We start from the raw sequence: 24999 nt of genomic DNA on the forward strand, positions 1-24999 counted from the left end.
ATGCGTGCTACATGGGAGGATGATGATTCAAATGGATCCGGAAGTGATGATGAACTTTATGAATTGGTCAATCTTTGTCTCATGGCCGATGAAGATAAGGTAAACTCAAACCATGACTCATTTGATTTAGAGACTACTTATGATAAATTAGTTGATGCTCACAATTACTTACTTGATGCTTTTAAAGAATTGCATGACGAATTAGGCAAGATGGTTCAAAAATGTGTTAGTCTTAAAAGAGAAAAATACATTATCTTTCAAAAGCTTGAAAAATCTCTTCTTGAAAATGAAGCATTGAAAAAGGAAAAAGAATGTGAGTTAGCTAAAGAATTAGCATCTATTGATTTAGTCTCCGAAAATAAGTCCTTGAAAGTCATAATTGAGGATCAAATTGAGACTTTAGCCAAGTTCACAAAAGGGAGAGAGAATTTAAGTCTTATGCTTGGTAAGCAAAGAAATGCTTACGCTAAGGATGGACTTGGATATGATTCTCACAATAAAGATTCTTGTTTAACAAAAAAGATAAAACCTTTGAATGACTATTTTATTAAAAATTCCTCTTAAAATCCAAAATGCAATTATTGTAAAAGGTTAGGATATAAGATTAATCATTGTCCCATTAGGCCATGCAAGATAAAAGAAATTTGGGCTATTAAAGGAACATTTATACTTCTTCCTAACTCCCATGGACTTAAGAAAATGTGGGTACCAAAAGAAGATTACTTAAATTCTTTTTGTAGGTTTGCTTGAAGACTTCATCATCATCCAAGGACAAGTGGTTCCTTGATAGTGGATGCTCAAGACATATGATGGGAGATTGTTCAAAATTTCTCTCTATCAAGCCTCACAAAGGAAGAAATGTCACGTTTGAAGACAACTCAAAAGGCAAGGTCATTGGCATTAGATCTATTGGTATCTCTTCTTCCTTATCTATTGATGATGTGTTACTTGTCAAAGGCTTAAAACATAACTTACTTAGCATTAGTCAACTATGTGATAAAGGTTATGATGCGCTATTTAAATCGGATAAATACATTATTAAAAAGAATAACAATGAAGTGTTTCGTGCTCTTAGAAATAGTAATGTGTATACTTTACTTTTATGTAAATTGCATGATCAAGATGTTAAGTGCCTTGTATCTTCAAATAAAAATAGTTAGTTGTAGCATAGGAGATTAGGTCATGCTAACATGGAATTGATTTCAAAATTATCTAAGCATGAGTTAGTCAAAGGCCTCCCAAAGGCTAATTTCTCAAAAGATAAAACTTGTAATGCATGCCAAATAGGCAAGCAAATCAAGTTATTATTTAAAAGAAAAAAGGACATAACGATTACAAGACCACTTGAATTAATTCATTTGAACTTATTTGGTCCAGAGAGAGTAACTAGTCTTGGTGGAAAGCTCTATGCCTTTGTCATTGTTGATGACTACTCTAGATTCACTTGGGTATTTTTTCTTACACACAAAAATGGGACTTGTACAATTTTCTTTAAATTTTGTAAAAAAGTCGAGAATGAAAAAGAATATAGGATTAAAACTATTAGAAGTGATAGAGGTAGAATATTTGACAACCATGTGATACCCCCGGATTTCCGAATGCGGGTTGGCCAGGCCCACGCCCGAATACCCGAGGATATCAAAAATAAAATCGATAATAAACGAATATAGAGTACAAAAGAATAAAGAAGAATAAATAAGCTGACAAGAAACTAAAATGATAATCTAATAATAAACCTCAGAATATATTTCCATTAATTAATAAACTCTTCTGATACAACTGATTCTCTAAAATACAACTCGAGAATCCATACTATGTGGACCCTTAGAAAATCCAAACTAAACAAATCATAGCAATTGATGAGCACCGAAAAGTGCGCATTTAAACCCGTTAAGCTTAAGCATTCTAGTACATTTATCTATCTTACTTTTCCGTTTTAGACTTATTGCGTGTTATTTATATTTTCAGGCACCAATCCCAAAATTGAGCTAACTCAGCCAAATAAGAGCTTAATTGAAGCAATCCTGAGATAAACGCAAGGAGGGAGCAAAGTGGAGAAAGAAAGGAGCAAAAAAGAATTAAGTTGTGCAGTTGAAAAGTTCGATCGATCTAACTTAGAGTTCGATCGATCGAACATCTATGATCGATCACAGTACTTCTCGATAGATCCAAACTTGGCCTTTGCTGAAATTCCAAGTTCGATCGATCGAACATCACCTTTGATCGATCGAACCCTATTTTGTCATATTCAAATGATTGATCTTATCCACAGCTATACGCCTACCAACCACTTTTGTCCTTTTCCCCATAAATATCTTCGAAATATCTCAGCCTTGTCCTTATCCAGAGGAGTCAGACCACTTCGATCGATCCAAGATGCAGTTTGATCGATCGAACCCATCTTCGATCGATCCAAGTTAAGGTTCGATCGATCGATCGAACTTCCTCCAGCGAGAAAAAGTTAAAGTCCTGCTCATTTATTCCGTCCTTCATCCAATCATTGGAGAATATGCCTTGCACGACCACAGCTCATCATAGGGTGTATTTGACCTACCTATATAAGAAATATGATACACTTTTTGGAGAGGGCTCTAGAGTCTCTTGTCACACATTGAAAATCATCTTGGAGGCTATTCTTGGAGAGGAAGAAGGGAGGAAGCTAGAGTAACCATTGGAGGAGATCTTCACCAACAAGGAGCAGCCATGGAGTTAGCCCTTGAGGGTTGGATCATCACTACCATGAGTGGCTAGACATCTTCTTGGGGCTAGAGTTAGCCCCAAGCATGCTTTCTATACTCTAATCTTGTGTATTATTGAGGGATTAGTGTTGTATGATACATCTTGATATTCATGTATATATAAATCTTGATTATTTCATGGTTTGTATGGTTTAATGCTTCCAATTGACTATTCTATTCTATCCATATGTCTATGTATGCTAGAGTAGGATATTCATGTGCTTATTTCTAGATTTAGTGTTTTTGATGCATGTCTATGTGTATTGATGCTATAGATCTAGAGATTATCAAGATGATATGCTTAATGAATGCTATTTTGGTTCATTTGATGGCTTTTGCCTATTCTTGATGGTTTGTGCCTCTCCCCTAGTCTAGATAGCTTTATTTTCATGCTAGTAGTGTAGATTTAGTGTAGTGGTAGTGAAATGTTAGATGGGAGGACAATCTACTCTTGATGTTTGATGTTCCATGCTTGTGAGTCCAAATGGCATATTCCTCTAACATTGTGTTGCATGTGGATTGTGAGCTTAATGAAGGATTAATGACTTGTTTTGATCATTGTGCTATCCCCATGTTGTCTAGACAATATATGCTCTATTGTTTAGATATATTATGCTCTTCACATGATGTTTAGACAATACTTGTGTAATACCCCTAATTTTAAAAGGATAGTCTCGGTATTTATTTATTTATTTTTATTATATTTTTTTAATTGTTTAATTGATTATTTGACTAATTGTTTATATGTTTAATTGAATTAAGTGTTACTTGGTTAATTGGCTACTTATCTATGTGTTATTTGTATTTTGTCTAGGTGTTATTTGTATTATTTGTTTAATTAGATTGTGCACTTAAATGATGTATTTGATTAATTGTAATTAATTATAAATTAAATGATTAAATGTTTTATTTTATTTTATTTTATTTTATGGTTATGATTAGTGGTAATGGACTAACTAATTGGGTCCCACGGACTACTTGAATAGGAGGTTGGATGGGTATGGATAATTACACATGGATAGTTGTATATGTATATATATAGATATATATGTATATACATATATATAAAAAGGAAAGTAATTTATTAATATTATAGTAACTTTAGTATTAATAAATAATCTGATGTATATATTTTATATATTTATATAATAAGGATATACATATATTTTATACGTAACATATTTTAAGTTACCTTTTTAATATTATGGTAACTTTAGTATAAATAAATAATCTGATGTATATATTTTATTTATTTAATAAGGATACAGATAGATTATATACGTAACATGTTTTAAGTTACTTTTTAATATTATAGTAACTTTAGTATAAATAAATAATCTGATGTATATATTTTATTTATTTAATGAGGATATAGATAGATTATATACGTAACATGTTTTAAGTTACCTTTTAGTATTATGGTAACTTTAGTATTAATAAATAATCTAATGTATATATTTTATTTAATTAATAAGGATATACATAAATTATATACGTAACATATTTTAAGTTACCTTTTTAATATTTTTATTTTTTATTTTTCTTTATTAAGTTGACTTGGATTGGGAAAAGGAATAGGGTTATTATTTAGCCTATAAATACACAACTATAGGTTGAAAAATGAGTGAAAATATATCACGTAATATATTCTATAGAGAAAGAGTTAGAGAGAGAATGAGAAAGAAGAAGGAATGAGGAGAAAACCCTGTAGAGAGAAGATCAAGGAAGAAGAAGTTTAACTTTCGATTCGAAAGTTTAAGGCAAGTTCTTCTTCTATCTCTTTCCCTTTGATTTGTGTTTCTGTACATGCCTAGGAAATTCCAGAATTTATTAAACACATAAAATTAAATAATTATGCATGTTTAATTGGGTTAGAACATAGGTTTTATGAAATTGGTTTATATCTATTCTTGTGTTATGAATTGATAAAATGCATGATTTTGATTTGATTTCTTATGTGAATTTTTACATGTTTAAATTATGTATTTTTCATATTTGTGGAATGATGGAACATAGAAATATACCTAGGATTCCTGAACATTAAATAGGGACTAGGTTTGGGTTTTCATAAATTTGAATAGACTCAATCATAATGATGCTTGCTATTTGAATGTTTTAAACAAACGAATGGATTTAATCTTTTAAAATATTTTAGCAATTGAGATTAAATGTGTAGGATGAATTGGATATAGAGAATCATTATTTAACGGTATAATAAAATATCATTATGTATAAGATTCAGTTTGTGTAGGACATATGATATAGGAAGTTTAAAGAAATAATAAGTCATTCCTATTATGTGATAACTTGATATCATATTTATCATAGTTATTTATGGAATGTTTGATGTATTTCCTTAATTGTTACATCAATTGTTGGATTGCGTGGTTTAATGCACCGGTATGGGACGGTGGCATTCTAGGGATGGATTAACTTATCAGTTAAGTCCTACCTATTTTATATAAGGGAATGGATTAACTAAAATGTTAAGTCCTACTTATATTTAAGTCAGGTCAGCTGAACAAGTTGAATGACTTATGGAGGATTAATTTATTATATAAGGGAATGGATTAACTAAAATGTTAAGTCCTACTTATATTCAAGTCAGGTCAGCTGAACAAGTTGAATGACTTATGGAGGATTAATTTATACTGGATAGGATGGTTACTAGATTTTATATATATAAATATGGTGCCATGATATGAGCTTGAGTCTCAGGATCAATGGTTAGGGCGCGTATATCGCCAGGGATGTGTAGCTAGATATAGTGTAGTTGTGTACCCTGGTAGGTCTAGGTACTCATGCCCACTATATGTGCGTTTTGCATGTTGCCTACTATTCAGGTTGAGACAACCCTATAGTCTAGTGGGGTTCCTTTAGTGTGTATATATATATATACGGACTATTAGTTACTGTTGGATTGATTAGGATGTATACGTGTATCGGATATCTGCTTGGACTGTAGTAGAGTAGAACTTGTTTGTGGGCCTGACCCACCATTATTTTTCAGGTGTTCGTCACGAGTAGAGGTTGTTCGTGCTGAGCGGGGATCAGTCTACTTCATTCTTCCGATGCTACATAGGAGTTCCTTTATGATTCAGTTTCCTGTTTTAGATTACTGTCATTTGTTTAGTTTGGATTTTCTAGGGGTCCACACAGTATGGATTCCCGAGTTGTTTTTTGGAGGATCATTTGTATCAGAAGAGTTTATTAATTAATGGAAATATATTATGAGGTTTATTATTAGATTATCATTTTCTTTTTTGTCAGCATTTTATTTATTCTTCTTTATTCTTTTGTACTCTGTGTTCGTTTATTATCAATTTGTTTTGATATCCTCGGGTATTCGGGCGTGGGCCTGGCCAACCCACATTCGAAAATTCGGGGGTATCACAACTTGCTTGATTTGTCATCCTTACTAATTGAATCAACCTAATGCACACACACCCTTATCATATTGCAACACATCCATTACCCTCAATTGATCACTTGTTAGTAGTATAGAAAAGTATTGCTTGGTGGTGATCTCTACACCCCAAGACCTCTCTCTCTCTTGTTTACGTCATATTATTTTATTTAGTTGAATTCAATTTAGCTTAATCAACCAACCAACCAATTGTGTGATCACTCGACCTACTAACCCTAATTACCATAGTTTCACAATTCGATACACCATCAAATCCCTTGGGACGATCCCTATTTGCCCTATCTATATTTTATATAGAAAAAGGTAGTAGTGGCTTCTATAAATGTAAAACTTGGCCACCTCCTAAATTCACATACAACTTTCAAGCTTTGTTGGTTGTGGCGACTCCATCAAGGAAACCAACAGCAAGTTTTTGGCGCCGTTGCCGGTGATTTTAAATTGGCAACGTCGAATTGTGAAATTCAATTAGGATTAGTATTCTTTTGATCGTGTCTTTACTTTCTTTTTATTTTCTGTTTTTGATTACTTATTAAGTTTGTTCTTCATTAACAAGGTGCATTGAGCAAGGAGCTAGCAAAGAACTTCAAAGCTAAGGAGCAAAGCAAGCAAAAAGGAAAAAAAAAAATGCTAAAAATGAAGAGTTTTTTTTTTTGTTAAGCTAAGCTTTTAAATTTGGAGTTGAAGTGCTAAAGGACTATTGTGAGACCTTCTTACTCAATCTCCTTAGTTAAATCGGGGGCCCACGTGGAGGCATTTATTTGACATACATTACATTTGAAAATTGTGGTTGTGAAGTTTAATTGCATTGTTGAAAAAGTTGCTTATTCATGTTGCATTGTGCATGCATGATCGTCGTTCATTGAGACCTACTATTGTCCCTCTTGATTTGCATTTAGAATCCACTATTAGGAATCCAAGGGGAAGAGGAAGTTCACATAGAACCAATCTACCAATGGACGTTCTCAATGATGATCATGTTGAAGACCTTGGTCACATAGACCAACAAGGCATCCTTCACCCTAATGTGCAAAATGATAATATGCAAGTTCCATTAGGCATGCCTAGGCCATACATTCATCAACCTCCTCAACAACAAGGCCAAATTCCAATGGGAATTCCAAGGCCAATGTATACACCACAACCCCCCATCATTAATCAAGCTCAATATAATCAAGGTGTCCATGTTGCACCTCAAGTTGCTAATCCACCACTCGCATTGAGAGATCACTATGTGCCTAATGAGTATAATGCACCCACATGCATTCAATTGCCACCATTTAAAGCACACCATTATGAGATTAAAGCACAAATTATCCAAATGCTACCTAACTTTCATGGACTTCCTAGTGAAGAACCTTACAAGCATTTGGATGAGTTTCTTGAAGTTTGTTCTACCGTTCGATACACGGACATGCCGGAAGAAGTTTTAAGGCTGAAACTTTTTCCATTCACCCTTAAAGATAAGGCGAAGTATTGGTTTAACAACCTTAGGCCTTTTTCTATAACTTCTTGGGCAGAAATGCAACAAGAATTTTTGAAAAAGTACTATCCGGTTTCGAAGACCAATGCTATGAGAACCGCCATTAGGGTATTCACACATGGGGAGGGAGAAACTTTCCACGAGGCATGGGAACGCTTCAATGAATTGCTTAGGAAGTGTCCTCACCATGACATGCCTAAATGGCAATTGGTCCAATTCTTCTTTGAAAGCTTATCGGACAATTATAAAGGCATGATTGATACTTCAATGGGAGGTTCTTATATAGACCGGCAAGAGGAAGACGTGTGGCGTCTTTATGAGAGCATGAGTGAAAACTCTTTGCATAGAACATTGTCATCTAGGAATGGTAGAAATTCTCAAGGTAGGAAGAGTGTTGGCTTGCATCAAGTTGACCATTCAAATGATATAACCACCGAGATGAAGTCTTTATCTCAAAAGTTTGATCAATTGATCAATCAAAACTTGGCGAATCAAGTGTCTTCCTTTCCTAACCATTCTCCTAGAGCTCAAAATGAATCATGTATGACTTGTTCTAGTGTTCTTCATTCTACTTCTAATTGTCCTCATGGACAAATTCAAAATGAACCCATTGAGCAAGTTAATGCAACATTTGTGAACCAAGGGAATAATCCTTATGGTAACCATTACAATCCCGGTTGGAGGAATCATCCTAATTTTTATTGGAAAAACCAAGGGGAGGGCTCGAACTCTTCCCAAGGCGGTTTTCAAGGGAAATACATTCCACCTCCACTTCAAAACCAAGGATCCCAAGGTTCAAGACCATATAACTCACAAGGAAATCAATTTGCTAGTTATCCTTTTCCTAACCAATCATATTCTCAAGGAAATTCTAGAGGTTCCGCTTTTGAGGAAAAGGTTTTAAATGCTTTGGGCACTCTAGAAGCAAATACTCAATTGTTGCATTCTCATTCTCAATCAATTGCCAAGCTAGAAACCTAAGTAGGGCAAATAGCTGAAACACTTAATGCTAGAGAGAAGGGAAAGATGCACATGAATGCCCCAATCAAACAACAATGTGCTGTAGAAACCAAATCCTCATTGGAAGGGCATAATGTTGAGCATGTCAATGCGGTAACAACCTTGAGAAGTGGTAGGGTAGTAGACAATCAAGTTAGAATGCCTAAAGAAGAGAGTGAACCGGTACAACCTCAAGTTGTCACCCGTCCTGTTCCACACACTATTCCTCATTCATTGCATGTGCATGATCTTGAGAATGAGAAGCCCTCAAATTGTGAGTTGAAAGATGATTTCCAAAGAGATTCATTGAAAACAGTGTTGAAAAATGTGTTTGAGAAAAGTTCTTTAAAAAATGTTATTCATGATTCTTCTTTGAAAAGTGATTTGAAATCCAATGAATCGAACAAGTCCAATGCTGAAAATTCTTTGGAAGAAAATGCTGAAAATTCTTTGAAAGAAAATGCTGAAAGAGTTTTTGAAAAAGCTCCATTTCCGGATGCCTTGAAAGGGTCCATTTCAAAAGAAAGGCAAAAGACCAAGAACAATGAGATAATGGATATGTTTAGGCAAGTCACAGTCAATCTTCCACTTTTGGATGCAATTAAGCAAATTCCGGCTTATGCCAAATTCTTAAAGGACTTATGCACCCAAAAGCGGAAGAACAAGAGCCAAACATCAAAAAAAGTGGTCTTAACCGAATAAGTGAGTTCCATTCTACAACACAACACTTTGCCAAAGTTTAAAGACCCCGGTGCACCTACAACATCTTGTGTCATTGGTGAACATGTCATCAACCGGGCACTTCTTGACTTAGGGGCTAGTGTTAACCTTCTTCCCTATTCGGTTTATGTCAAATTGGGCCTAAGTGAATTGAAACCGACGTCGGTGGTTTTACAACTTGCCGACCGATCCATTAAGAAGCCTAGGGGGATAATTGAGGATGTGTTGATTAAGATTGATAAGTTCTTCTTCCCGGTTGACTTTGTCGTCATTGACACGGAACCGGTGCCCAATCCAAAGAACCAAATTCCGGTTATCCTTGGCAGTCCTTTCTTGGCAACCTCAAATGCCAACATAAATTGTAGGACGGGGATAATGAAGATTTCTTTTAGGCACATGAGAGTGAAGTTGAACATCTTTAACCCCACACCCAATCCATTTGACAAATATGAGGAAGAGGTTAATGTGGTAGAGGAATATCATGATCTTGCTTGTGAAAGGAATGAGCTTTTGTGCATGAACAATGTTTCAAAGCCTTCATTTTCATCTTCAGCATTGCATGCAAGAAAAGTGATTTCGAACTCTTGTTGTGAAAGGGCGTGGAAGCCCAAGGAAAGTTTTGACAAGGAACTCAAGACGTCTTTTGAGTTTACCCCAACAAGTTCTTCTAAGAACCATTTGTTGGGAGTGACTCAAAACATCTCTCATCCCAAAAAGGAGGGGATCCATTGCAAGATCTTTGATCTGGGTTAAAAGAACCCTAGGTCTTGCTAGAGACGTTAAAGACTAGCACCGAAATTCGTAGGATGTCAAAACCCTATTCCTCCCTCATTTCTATCTTGCATTTTGATTCTTGTGAAGTCTAGATACTGTTTTTGTGGTTCATATACATTGGAAGGAACTGAGTAAGGGATTGCATGAGCATTCAGGTCATTTTGAGCATTTAGGCATAATTTCAATCGATCCAAGTTTTGGTTCGATCGATCGAACTTTGGTTCGATCGATCCAACTATGGACTCGATCGATCCAGCTCTCATTTTGCACCCAACACTTAGAAAAATTTTGGACCTGCATCCAAATTCCAAAATGCATGCTTTCGGGATCTCCAAATTTTCAAAAGTTCGATCGATCGTAAACCATTTCGATCGATCGAACTATCTTTCGATCGATCCAACATGTTGTTCGATCGATCATGAGTCCCAACACTTAAAAAAATTTTGGACTTGCATCCAAATTCCAAAATGCATGCTCTCGGGACTTTTCAAAATTTTTCATGTTCGATCGATCGAATTCCAAGTTCGATCGATCCAAGGTTCCAACACGTGTCAACTCTTGAACCCTTAAACTTGTACATTCTTTATCCTCTTCGATCGATCGAAATTTGCATCTCATTAATTTAATTTCCTTTGATTTTTCAAATTTCATGGTAAAAAAAAAAAAAAAAAATGCCATTAAGAGTGGAGACCTAAGTTCGATCGATCGAACTCCATCTTCGATCGATCGAACTCTGCATATCATGTTTTTAAAATATAACCGAGTTGGATCGATCACTTTGGATCGATCCAACTTCAAAAGGAAACCGAACCCTAGTCTCCCTCCTCTCTCAATCTCATCCTAATCCGGTAAAAACCCAATTCCCAATCATCTTCCCCATCTCCGGCGAGCAAATTCCGGCCAACTCAAGCCTTATTTTCACCGTGGCTTCGCCCCCTCTCTCTCATCTCATCCCTCTCGGTTTTGAGGTAAACCACGAGCCATTTCTTGATTTAAAAGTTAATCGATGCATGATTCATGATTTTCTATATTGATTTATGTTGTATGTGTATTAATCATCCATTTTGAAGCATCAATTTCATGATTATGATATACATATTCACACATGCATTCGGCCGAACCAAAATTGGGGATTTTTGATTTGATTTGGCATTTGGGGAGTGTTTGGGTGTTGAGGATTGGATGTTTGGTGTGTAGATGGGCCCACAAACACATTTGTGTGGGCCTCGTGCTCTAGATCTCACAGATCTGCCACTTTACAGATTCGGCATTCACACAGTTTGATTGATCGAACTTGTGCTTCGATCGATCGAAGTAGTGAACTGCATTTCAATACCTTCGATCGATCCAATCTTGTGCACTTTCATGCTTCGATCGATCCAAGTGTTGGATTGATCCAATTCACTTCGATCGATCCAACTTTTGAACATTTTTCACTTCGACCGATCGAAAATTTCTGTGATCGATCGAACTTAAAGTTCGATCGATCGAACTTTCAAAGATCACACATACACACTCCATTCATCTTGTGTCGTCTTCATGCTATCTTTATACGCACAATGCCTGTGATATTCCACATTGGATGCATTTTATACCTACATTGCTTAGCATGACTCACATTTCATCATTATCATAGATTCATGTCATCCATATTTTGTCTATCTTATTTGACATACATGTTTCTATTATGCATTTAAATTCTTATATATCTGGCATTGACTTATATATTGAAATTTTCTTGTCTTTTTACAGATCATGCCTTCGCGGTTCAAGACAGTAGCCAAGCGATCTTCGGGACCATAGCGACCCCGCAGACATATACGGCCCAGGATAGAGATGGTTGCAGAGCCATCTCATGCTCATGAGGAGCCTGCACAGGCTACTCCCCCTCAGTCCCCATCCCACGAGGCTGAGGAGGGAGCTGACCACGTGCCATCTACATCCTAGGCTCCTCCAGCCTTCACACCATCACCTTCTCCTGTGCACCATCAGGCAGATGCAGCCGCCATGCCATCACCACAACCACCTCTATCGGCTCAGCGCCGTGACTAGTTGCTGCCGAGATATGCAGCCATGACCGTGGCTCAGGAATCGTACTTCGATACTGAGTACTTCTCCGAGTCTATCCTGACCCGGTCTAGCTATCAGGATATCATGCAGCGGGGCCTCTCAGCCATCCTTGCCCCAGTCACCGGCCTAGTATACCCGCGACTGGTGCGGCTATTCTTTCAGCATCTCCGGCCCTCGCCACGATCTATCGCGGAGATGATCACTACACTGGACGTCCACGAGATTGTCATCACAGTTGACACTCTGGCCCGTGCTTGCCGGTGCCCACACCGGTGTCCACCTGAGCTTGCAGAGACATACCCGAGGCTGCATAGGCATTTTCTGACATGGATGTCTCCTTGACAGGCCATCATGCCGGTGGTTAGACATTCACCACCAGGACCTTCTTGCCTGACAACCTCTGGTTCATCGACACAGTTCTCTTCCAGAACATTTACATGGTAGGCCACAAGATCCAGAGGCGTCATGACTACTTGACAGCTCTTTACGCTTTTTACACGGGCTGCTGGGTATCTATCCCAGTCCTCATCTGGAGCGTGATGAGGTTGCTGTATGATTCTTTCATTTCCAGGAAGGACCCTAAGCGGTCCAAAGTCCTGCCCTTCGGACACCTCATCACGCAGATCCTTCTTGACCAGCGCTACAGAGTGCCCCCAGATGAGGAGCCCCTTGCACGGTCCAGCTTCTATAGGAGGAGCGACTGGAATAAGAGCTACAATGCTCTTATTCGGAGTCTTCAGGAGCCAGCTGTAGAGGCATCAGCTGAACTAGAGGAGGGGGAGGCAGCCCAGGCACAGTCGGCACCTCCAGCAGCAGCAGATATCGCAGCGGACGACGCACCAGTCGGTCCGGCTACCGATCGCATGGATATTGACCTAGAGCGACCTGCGGAGGAGTATGCCGATGCTGCAGATGATGCTGATGCCGATGATACCATTGATCGAGCCGCTGCTCAGGAGCGAGTTCGGGAGTCTTCTTCAGAGGCATCTCTGCCTGAGTCTCCAGTTCCCACTCCCGGATTCGGAGCACGCTTGCAGACACTAGAGGAGGACGTAGCAGCCATGCGAGCCGACATCACTGCCCACCGAGCTGAGGTCACCTCTTTCAGGGTGGATGTTATGACTTGCTTTGCCGATCTCTCCAGCCGACTCCCTGTACCCGCACCTGCACCTCCAGCCACTGCAGATCTTCACGATCAGGCCTCCTGAGACTCCACTTCCAGTTGTTCTATGCTTTCATTTCTTTTATTCTGGATCTATATTATACTGTCACTGTTACTGTATTATACTTTGCGGCCGGTCTGTCGGCTTTATTATTTTATTGATGTACTTGCACTTTATATTCTCTATATATTGCTTTTTGATTATGGATGTCTCTTAGTATCTCATATTTGTATGTTTGACTCCATCAGGTACACCACAGTAACTTCAGTGAGAGAGTGCTGCCCAATTTTTCAGGACCACTCTTACACCTCTCTCTCTAATCTCTATTTATCCCATTTTACACTTGCATGTCCACTGTGCACTGATTATCCTACTTGTTATCTAATGAGTTTATCCGAGTGCAAACTTTTCAGTACCACAGTTTATCCCAAGTTTGGGGGGGCCATGCCACCCACTTTAGATATTTCTATCCCGATCATTCATGTCTAAAGCACTGGTATACTCTTTCCTTTGTTCTCTTCACACATTGAGGACAATGTGCAGTTTAAGTTTGGGGGTATTGGTGTATGTTTCAGTGTTACTTTAAAATTCAAATTTTGAGCATGTCTTGTGTATTTGAGGGATATTTCTATACTTGGTCCATTTCTAGCTATGATTTTGATCTTTTGAGGACTATATTGCTTAAAATTTAAAAATTGCTTGACTTGAGAGTCCAATACTCCTTGTATGCCTTGAGGATGCCATTTAGGAGTAAATTTTTCAAAAGATTGATATCTTGCTTGCATTTGTGGTCCACATCATCCTGAATTTGTGATTGTTTTGAGATTCATTCTAGGATTCTACACTAGCACCGGTGCACACTAGCATTCATTTGTGGGGTACATACTTTGTTGATTATTGAATTGGTTATATCCCAATTGGGTTAGTAGTGCATTGAAAGCTTTCATTCTTGATAAAGGTGGATAACAACTCCTTTTTATTGAGTAGCCGGGATTCTTGCCTCATTAAGCAGTGAACTTCTCGCGCCGAAAGGTGGAGGGCCCAAACTCTAGGTTAATAATTGATTATTTCAAAAAAAAAAAAAAAAAAAAAAAAAAGTTGCAAAAGTAATAAAAGTGAGGACTTTTCCCAAAACGTGAGAAGTAGGAAATGATTAGATGGTTGTTGTCTTGATTTGTAGCCTAGTTGATTTGAGTTTGTAAGTCCGTAGGGGTGTCTTAACACCTAATGCCCTAAAGCCATCTGGTTTGGGAGTCATTGACCTAAAGCTCGCTACATGAATCTTCTAGAAAGCTTAAGAGATCAACACATTGCACAATACTTCCATCTTTGATCCTCAATAAAAAAAAAAAAAAAAAAAAAAATAGAGTGAAAAGAATAAGCGCACCTAGAACAATAAAGTTTTAATAAAAGGTCCACTTTTTGTCTTGATGATTGGGACTAGATTTGTGTGCTAGTTTGAGGGTAAGGATGTGATTACTTCTCTAGTTGGCTAAGATAGCAACACACTTGATGCCGGACCTCTCACATGGATTCTAAACTTGTTTCAATTTTCACGATCATTTTCTTGATATATGGAGGACCATACTTGCTTGCTTGATATTGAAATTTTGGGAGATTGCTTAGAAACGGTTGAAAAATTGCATACTTGAGGTAGTTTTCTCCCAATGCTTGTTTGCAATATTGGTGCCTCTTTTGAAAGAATGAGCTTAATGTTTGTGGGTATCATTTCTGGAAACCCTCACGAGACTTTACTCATCCACTAGGGGTAACCTAGGGGTTTAAAAGGCTTGTTGCATATGCTAAATGCAATCGTGTTCCCTACGAAAATGGTGTTATCATTTTACTTGCTTTCCAGTTTATACTTGTTTAGTTGTTCATTTCATTCCTTTACTTCTTAGTTCAGTGCTAGGGACTAGCAATATTTAAGTTTGGGGGTGTGATGAGCACCGAAAAGTGCGCATTTAAACCCGTTAAGCTTAAGCATTCTAGTACCTTTATCTATCTTACTTTGCCGTTTTAGACTTATTGCGTGTTATTTATATTTTCAGGCACTAATCCCAAAATTGAGCTAACTCAGCCAAATAAGAGCTTAATTGAAGCAATCCTGAGATAAACCAAAGGAGGGAGCAAAGTGGAGAAAGAAAGGAGCAAAAAGGAATTAAGTTGTGCAGCTGAAAAGTTCGATCGATCCAACTTAGAGTTCGATCGATCGAACATCTATGATCGATCACAGTACTTCTCGATAGATCCAACCTTGGCCTTTGCTGAAATTCCAAGTTCGATCGATCGAACATCACCTTTGATCGATCGAACCCTATTTTGTCCTATTCAAATGATTGATCTTATCCACAGCTGTACGCCTACCAACCACTTTTGTCCTTTTCCCCATAAATATCTTCGAAATATCTCAGCCTTGTCCTTATCCAGAGGAGTCAGACCACTTCGATCGATCCAAGATGCAGTTTGATCGATCGAACCCATCTTCGATCGATCCAAGTTAAGGTTCGATCGATCGATCGAACTTCCTCCAGCGAGAAAAAGTTAAAGTCCAGCTCATTTATTCCGTCCTTCATCCAATCATTGGAGAATATGCCTTGCACGACCACAGCTCATCATAGGGTGTATTTGACCTACCTATATAAGAAATATGATACACTTTTTGGAGAGGGCTCTAGAGTCTCTTGTCACACATTGAAAATCATCTTGGAGGCTATTCTTGGAGAGGAAGAAGGGAGGAAGCTAGAGCAACCATTGGAGGAGATTTTCACCAAAAAGGAGCAGCCATGGAGTTAGCCCTTGAGGGTTGGATCATCACTACCATGAGTGGCTAGACATCTTCTTGGGGCTAGAGTTAGCCCCAAGCATGCTTTCTATACTCTAATCTTGTGTATTATTGAGGGATTAGTGTTGTATGATACATCTTGATATTCATGTATACATAAATCTTGATTATTTCATGGTTTGTATGGTTTAATGCTTCCAATTAACTATTCTATTCTATCCATATGTCTATGTATGCTAGAGTAGGATATTCATGTGCTTATCTCTAGATTTAGTGTTTTTGATGCATGTCTATGTGTATTGATGCTATAGATCTAGAGATTATCAAGATGATATGCTTAATGAATGCTATTTTGGTTCATTTGATGGCTTATGCCTATTCTTGATGGTTTGTGCCTCTCCCCTAGTCTAGATAGCTTTATTTTCATGCTAGTAGTGTAGATTTAGTGTAGTGGTAGTGTAATGTTAGATGGGAGGACAATCTACTCTTGATGTTTGATGTTCCATGCTTGTGAGTCCAAATGGCATATTCCTCTAACATTGTGTTGCATGTGGATTGTGAGCTTAATGAAGGATTAATGACTTGTTTTGATCATTGTGCTATCCCCATGTTGTTTAGACAATATATGCTCTATTGTTTAGATATATTGTGCTCTTCACATGATGTTTAGACAATATTTGCTTGATTTGTCATCCTTGCCAATTGAATCAACCTAATGCACACACACCCTTATCATATTGCAACACATCCATTACCCTCAATTGATCACTTGTTAGTAGTATAGAAAAGTATTGCTTGGTGGTGATCTCTACACCCCAAGACCTCTCTCTCTCTTGTTTACCTCATATTATTTTATTTAGCTTAATCAACCAACCAACCAATTGTGTGATCACTCGACCTACTAACCCTAATTACCATAGTTTCACAATTCGATACACCATCAAATCCCTTGGGACGATCCTTACTCGCCCTATCTATATTTTATATAGAGAAAGGTAGTAGTGGCTTCTATAAATGTAAAACTTGGCCACCTCCTAAATTCACACACAACTTTCAAGCTTTGTTGGTTGTGGCGACTCTATCAAGGAAATCAACAGGAACAATAATTGTCTAAATCAGGGAACTGAATCATAAAGGAACTCCTATGTAGCATCGGAAGAATGAAGTAGACTGATCCCCGCTCAGCACAAACAACCTTTACTCTTGACAAACACCTGAAAAATAGTGGTGGGTCAGGCCCATAAACAAATTCTACTCTACTACAGTCCAAGCAGAGATCCGATACACGTATATATCCTAGTCAATCCAATAATAACTAGTAGTCCGTATATATATATATATATATACACACTAAAGGAACCTCATTAGATTATAGGGTTGTCTCAACCTGAATAGTAAGCAACATGCAAAACGCACATACAGTGGGCATGAGTACTTAGACCTACCAGGGTACATAATTACACTATATCTAACTACACATCCCTGACGATATACGCGCCCTAACCACTGATCCTGAAACTCAAACTCATATCATGGCACTATATTTATATATATAAACTCTAGTAACCATCCTATCCAGTATAAATTAATCCTTCATAAGTCATTCAACTTGTTCAGCTGACCTGACTTGAATATAAGTAGGACTTAACATTTTACTTAATCCATTCCCTTATATAATAAATTAATCCTCCATAAGTCATTCAACTTGTTTAGCTGACCTGACTTGAATATAAGTAGGACTTAACATTTTAGTTAATCCATTCATTTATATAAAATAGGTATGACTTAATTGATAAGTTAATCCGTCCCTAGAATGCCACCGTCCCATACCGGTGCATTAAACTACACAATCCAACAATTGATGTAACGATTATGGAAATACATCAAACAATCTAGAAATAACTATGATAATATGATATCAAGTTATCACAAAATAAGAATGACTTATTATTTATTTAAGCTTCCTATATCATATATCCTACACAAACTGAATCTTATACATGATGATATTTTATTATACCGTCAAATAAGCATTCTCCATATCCAATTCATCTTACACATTTAATCTCAATTGCTAAAACATTTTAAAAGATTAAATCCATTCGTTTATTTTAAATATTCAAATAGCAAGCATCATTATGATTGAGTCTATTTAAATTTATTTAAACGCAAACCTAGTTCCTATTTAATGTTCAGGAATCCTAGGCATGTTTCTACGTTCCATCATTCCACAAATATGAAAAATACACAATTTAAACATGTAAAAATTCATACCAGAAATCAAATCAAAATCATGCATCTATCAATTCATAACACAAGAACAGATATGAACCAAATTCATAAAACCTATGTTCTAATCCAATTAAACATGTATAATTATTTGATGTTATGTGTTTAATAAATTCTGAAATTTCCTAAGCATGTACAGAAACATGAATCAAAGGGAAAATGATAGAAGAAGAACTTGCCTTAAACTTTCGGATCGAAAGTTAAACTTCTTCTTCCTTGATCTTCTCTCTACAGGGTTTTTCTCCTCATTTCTTCATTTTCCTCCTTCATTCTCTAACTCTCTCTCTCTCTAGAATATATCACGTGAGTATTTCTAACCCCCTTTTATAACCTATAACTATATATTTATAGGCTAAATAAAATAACCCTAACCATTTTCCCAATCCAAGTCAACTTAGAAAATATATATATATATATATATATATATATATATATATATATATTAAAAAGATAAATAAAATATGTTACGTATATAATTTATGTATATCTTTATTAAATAAATAAATTATACACCTCCCATTATTTATCAATGGATTATCCAATAATACCTAAGTTACCATAATATTATAAAGTAATTTAAAACATAACACGTATCAAATCTATGTATATTTTTATTATTTAAATATAAAACATATACATCAGATTAAATATTATTACCCAACTTACCATAAAACTAATTAATAAATTACCCATTATTTATTAATACATTATCCAATAATACTTAAGTTATCATAATATTATAAAGTAACTTAAAACATAAAATGTATCAAATCTATGTATATTTTTATTATTTAAATATAAAATATATACATCAGGTTAAATATTTCTATCTAAGTTACCATAAAAGTAATTAATAAATTACCCATTATTTATTAATGCATTATCCAATAATACTTAAGTTACCAAAACATTATAAAATAGCTTAAAACTTAACACGTATCAAATTTATGTATATTTTTATTATTTAAATATAAAACATATACATCAGATTAAATATTACTACCCAAGTTACCATAAAAGTAATTAATAAATGACCCATTATTTATTAATGCATTATCCAATAATACTTAAGTTACCATAATGTTATAAAGTAACTTAAAACATAACATGTATCAAATTTATGTATATTTTTATTATTTAAATATAAAACATATATATCAGATTAAATATTACTACCTAAGTTACCATAAAAGTAATTAATAAATTATTTTCCCTTTTATATATGTATATAATATATATCTATATATATATATACACAACTATTCATGGGTAATAATCCATACCTATCCAACCTTCTATTCAAGTAGTCAATGAGACCCAATTGGTTGACCCATTACTACTAACTATAACTATAAAAGAAAAATAAAATAAAATAATAAAAGAAAAGAAAACATTTAATTTACAATTAATCAAAACACCATTTAAGCATATAATCTAATTAAACAATTAACACATAGACAAATACAAATAACATATAGACACATAATTAAATACTCAAGTAACACTTAATTCAATTAAACCCATAAGTAATGAGTCAAATAATCAATTAAATAATTAAAAATACAATTAAAACGAATAAATAAATACCGAGACTATCCTTTTGAAATTAAGGGTATTACAATCCAAGACGTTGAAAGGTTTTGTGATGAAAATGAATATAACCATAATTTTCGGCTCTTAGAACTCCTCAACAAAATGGAGTTGTTAAAAGAAAAAATAAGTCTCTCCAAGAAATAGTTAGGACTATGTTGAATGAACATAAATCTCCTAGATCTCTATGGGCCGAAACCGTTAGTACCTCATGCTATGTCATAAATAGAGTCATCATTAGAAAACTTCTCAATAATACACCTTATGAACTTTGGAACAAAAGGAAGCCAACATGTGTTATTTTAAAGTTTTCGGGTGTAAATGCTTTGTATTAAATGATAAAGATAATCAAGAAAAATTTGAATCTAAATCGAATGAAGGTATCTTCCTAGGATATTCTTCTCATAGCAAAGCATTTAGAGTGTTTAACAAAAGAACACTTATTGTTATGGAATCCATACATGTTGTATTCGATAAGTCACAAATGCCCCCTCTTACATGTTTATTGGATGATAATGAGGATGTAATTAAGATTGAAAAGAATTTTAAGAATCTTGATCCATACAATTCATCTCTTGAAGATCTTCCCAAAGATGATCCAAAAGATTTTTATCCTCTTAAAGACACACTTCCTAAGGATTAGAAGCAAGTGCCTAATCATCCAATAAATCAAATTATTGGCTATCCATCCAAAGGAGTAAGTACTAGATCTCAAATTAATGATATATGCAATTTTGTGGCTTTTGTTTCCCAATTTGAACAAAAAAATATTCATGAAGCCGAAAATAATGAGTCTTGGATTTTGGCCATGCAAGAAGAACTTAACCAATTTGAAAGAAATAAAGTTTGGGAATTGGTTCCTAAACCTAAAGATAAAACTATCATTGGAACAAAATGGGTATTTAGGAACAAAAATGATGAATCGAGAACAATTGTGAGAAACAGGGCTAGACTTGTTACTCAAGGGTATAACCAAGAAGAGGGAATTGATTATGATAAAACTTTTGCTCCCGTAGCTAGGCTTGAAGCCATTAGAATACTCCTTACATTTGCATCCCATAAAAATTTTAAGTTAGATCAAATGGATATAAAAAGTGCCTTCTTAAATGGCTTCATTGAGGAAGAAGTGCATGTAGAACAACCACCAGGATTTGAAAGCTATGATTGTCCTAACAATGTTTACAAATTGTCAAAAGCATTGTATAATTTAAAATAAGCTTCAAGAGCTTGGTATGAAAGACTAAGTGAATTTATACTTGAAAATGATTTTATTAGAGGAAAAATTAACAACACTCTTTTTACTAAAACTATTGATGGCAACATATTGAATATTCAAATATACGTCGATGATATCATTTTTGTATCATCAAATAGTGTGCTTTGTGAAAAGTTCGCTTCTAGCATGCAAAATGAGTTTGAAATGAACATGATGGGTGAACTTACTTTCTTTCTCGGATTGCAAATTAAATGAGCACTTGATGGCATTTTCATTTGTCAATCCAAGTATGTTAAAGATTTGCTAAAGAAATTTGGCTTGGAGAAAGTCAAACATGTTAAAACTCCCATGAGTTCATCTTTGAAACTTGATTAAGATGAGAAAGGCAAAGATGTAGATATCAAGAAGTATAGAAGCATGATTGGTAATCTTTTATATTTAACCGCAAGTAGACTGGACATAATATTTAATGTATGCTTATGTGCTAGATTTCAATCTTGTCTAAAAGAATCTCATTTATGTGCCGTTAAACGTATTTTTCGCTGCTTATGTGGAACAAGAAATTTGGGTCTTTGGTTTCCTAGAAATACTTCTTTCAATCTTGTTAGCTATTTGGATGCCGACTTTGTCGGATGTAGGGTTAATAGAAAAAGTACTAGTGGCCCTTGTCACTTCCTTGGTCAATCACTAGTATCTTGGTCTTGTAAAAAACAAAATTCCGTGGCTTTGTTGTGATACCCCTCGGATCCGAGACACGGGTTGATTAGGCCCAGACGTAAACCCGAGGGAATATCAAACAATTAATATTTTAAAAACGAACACAGATGACAAAATGAAATAAGAATAAATATTAAAAGCGGAAAGAAACTAAAATAAAATCATTTAAAATTAAATACTTAAATCCCTATAATCCAAAACCTCCAATAGATTAAACAACTCGAGAATCCATCTCTAGTGGACCCCTAATAATAATCCAAACCGAAATAAAAACAACTGAAAGAACATCCAGAGTAAACTATAGAGAGAAGTCCTACGTCGTCGGCAGAGTGAGTAGTAGTCTCTGCTCAACACGATCAGGTCTAAGTCTAATACTGACGAGTACCTGAAAAATAAAAGTGGGTCAAGCCCACGAACAAGTTCTAACCTACTACAATCTAAGCAGAAACTCGATACGCATATACATCCTAAGCAATTCAATAATAGCTAATAGTCCGTACGTAAGTATATCCACACTACAGGACTCTCGCTGGACTATGGAGGGGGTCTCAACCTGAATAGAAGGCAACATGCAAAAACGCACCCATAGGTGGCCATGAGTACCTAGATCTAATTGGGTACACCTCAACCTCTCATATCCAGCTACGCATCCTTCTGCATATACACTCCCTAACCGACGACTTTGAGACTCAAGCTCATATCGCGGTACCATAAAAATATATTTAAAGTCCTATCCTATCCATCCATAAGAAATCCAGTAAGTCATTCAGCTTATATAGCTTCTTTGACGTAACATTGATAACAAACAATCCAGTTAGTCATTCAGCTTGTGCAGCTTCTTTGACTTAACATAGAAAACAAACAATCCAGTTAGTCATTCAGCTTGTGCAGCTTCTTTGACATAAGTATAAGTAGGATTTATTTTAGAATCCATTCCCTTATTTCGTGTAGGTAGGATGTAGTATTTTGAAACCAATCTGTCCCTAGTATGTCACCGTCCCATACCGGTGCATACCATCCATCCATTCAGTAGTTGACAATACAAATATATATGTAAATACCATCTAATCCATAGCAAAAATAACAAGAGTCCATCACATGTATAACTAAAATATGTGTATAACATGCTTGTTCTGTATTACCGACATGATTCTCTAATCAGTTTACAATACCGGGAGTAATAATTATATATCCTGTGATCCCCTATGAGCATAATAATAACATTATCAAAATTAACATGCTCATTCAAGACCATTCCACAATATCCAGAAAGTTGCCAATTTACAGTACTGTAAAATTAGCTACTAAGGTCTCATTAAGCTTATCGGAGAGTTATCATACTTGACATGCTTATGTTTGTTTTTTAAAAAAAAAAACTGTGACATGATTTAACCCCCAAATTCCCTAAGTCACTTACTAAATTTTACATGAGCAACTTGAATCATTTACATCCAAACCAATAAACCAACTTTCTGAAGAGTCTCTTACTGTGTTCTATATTTGCTTCCTATGGTATATCCCGTATCACCATTCCTTCTGAGGATTTAATATGAGTTTGGACATTACTAAAAAACCCCAGAACAAACCCTAAATCAATCTGGAATTTTAAAACCCCAACCACAGTAGCCCAGAACTCGTAGAAATCAACCAAAGTTGAAGAGCCTTGAAGGGAGACGTCTCCAACCAAGTTGGAGCCGCCTCCAAACAAGATGGAGCCGCCTCGAACATACTTAGATCCGGCTCCATGATCTTATGGAGCCGCCTCTTTCACAAAGAGAGCTTATTCTCTTCAATTATGCCTCGTTTCTTCACCTACTTCGTCTCCGGTGAATCCCATTGGTTCCGTCCCTCTCTGTTACAGTTCCTAATGGTTTTAATTATATTCAGACTTAACCAGAGAAGATCCATCTAACTCCTTCATGCATTCATTAATCGCAATTTAAAATAAGCATATACACAGTCAAGCACCAAACTAGCAACCTAAGATGGTTTCAACACATACTGCTTTAAAACAAGTTTTGAACATGCATAACAATTTAATTCTTATGTTTAATAGTTCCTGGAACTGCTTAAGGATGCAAAGAACACGAGATAAAGGGAAAGAGTGAAGTTAGAACTTGCCTTACACCGATGTCGTTCTAAATTCTCCGATGAACTGTGTGTTTGCTCCTCTGGTTTCTCTCTGCCTCCACAACCGTAAACAGGGTTCTAAAACCCTAGACAGAAACCTTAAATGTATATTTATAGGCCAAACTACTCCTAGGCTCAATTAAACCCTAATCTAACTTACTCGGCCCATAGAATAACCTAGGTTTTAATCCTCGTCGGCTACTTATGTAAATTGCAAACCTAATGTAACTATATGTGTGCAACCATAAAACAGTCACGTTGAGAAATAATTAAATTTAAACAATCAAATCAATTTAAAACAATTAAATTAAAATAATTAAATAATTAAATATCAATTAAATTAAAATAATTAAATAATTAAAATCAATTAAATTAACACATGTGCACTTTAACAATTAAAAATGTAATTTAAACAATAAATTAAATACCAAGACTATCCTTTTGAAATTAGGGGTATTACATTTGTCAACGGCGGAAGCCGAATATGTGGTGGCCGGAAGTAGTTATGCATAAACACTTTACATTAAGTAACAACTTGAAGACTTCGGACTAAAATTTGACTACATTCCCATAAAATGTGATAATACGAGTGCTATTTGTATTTCAAAGAACCCTATTTTGCACTTAAGAACGAAACACATCGAGATACGATATCACTTCATTAGAGATCATGTTTCAAAGGGCGACATTGAATTGGTCTTTGTAAGCATAGATAAGCAACTAACGGATATTTTTACCAAACCTTTTCAAGAGGATACATTTTGCTTCATCAAAAGAGAACTTGGAATGGCATATGAGGAGGACATGCTATTCAGTGGCTGAAATTATGTCAAAGGGCATTTCGGCCGATCGAAAAATGTTTATCAGCTGACCGAAAGACATAGGATCGGTCGACCGATTC

General features: G+C 35.7%; 1 protein-coding gene across 1 annotated transcript in view; it reads left to right on the forward strand.

Moving 5' to 3' along the window:
• Nucleotides 1-24999, forward strand: part of LOC132305085 (uncharacterized) — a 41872-nt gene continuing 16873 nt past the window's right edge. The window contains exon 1 of the mRNA XM_059802768.1: nucleotides 1-99. Within this exon, the coding sequence (XP_059658751.1) occupies nucleotides 1-99 (99 nt within the window). The remainder of the gene's footprint in view (nucleotides 100-24999) is intronic.

Source organism: Cornus florida, unplaced genomic scaffold (genome assembly GCF_030987335.1).
Source record: "Cornus florida cultivar Cherokee Brave unplaced genomic scaffold, ASM3098733v1 CherokeeBrave_3.0.0_Hap2_Chr04, whole genome shotgun sequence".
NCBI lineage: Eukaryota > Viridiplantae > Streptophyta > Magnoliopsida > Cornales > Cornaceae > Cornus > Cornus florida.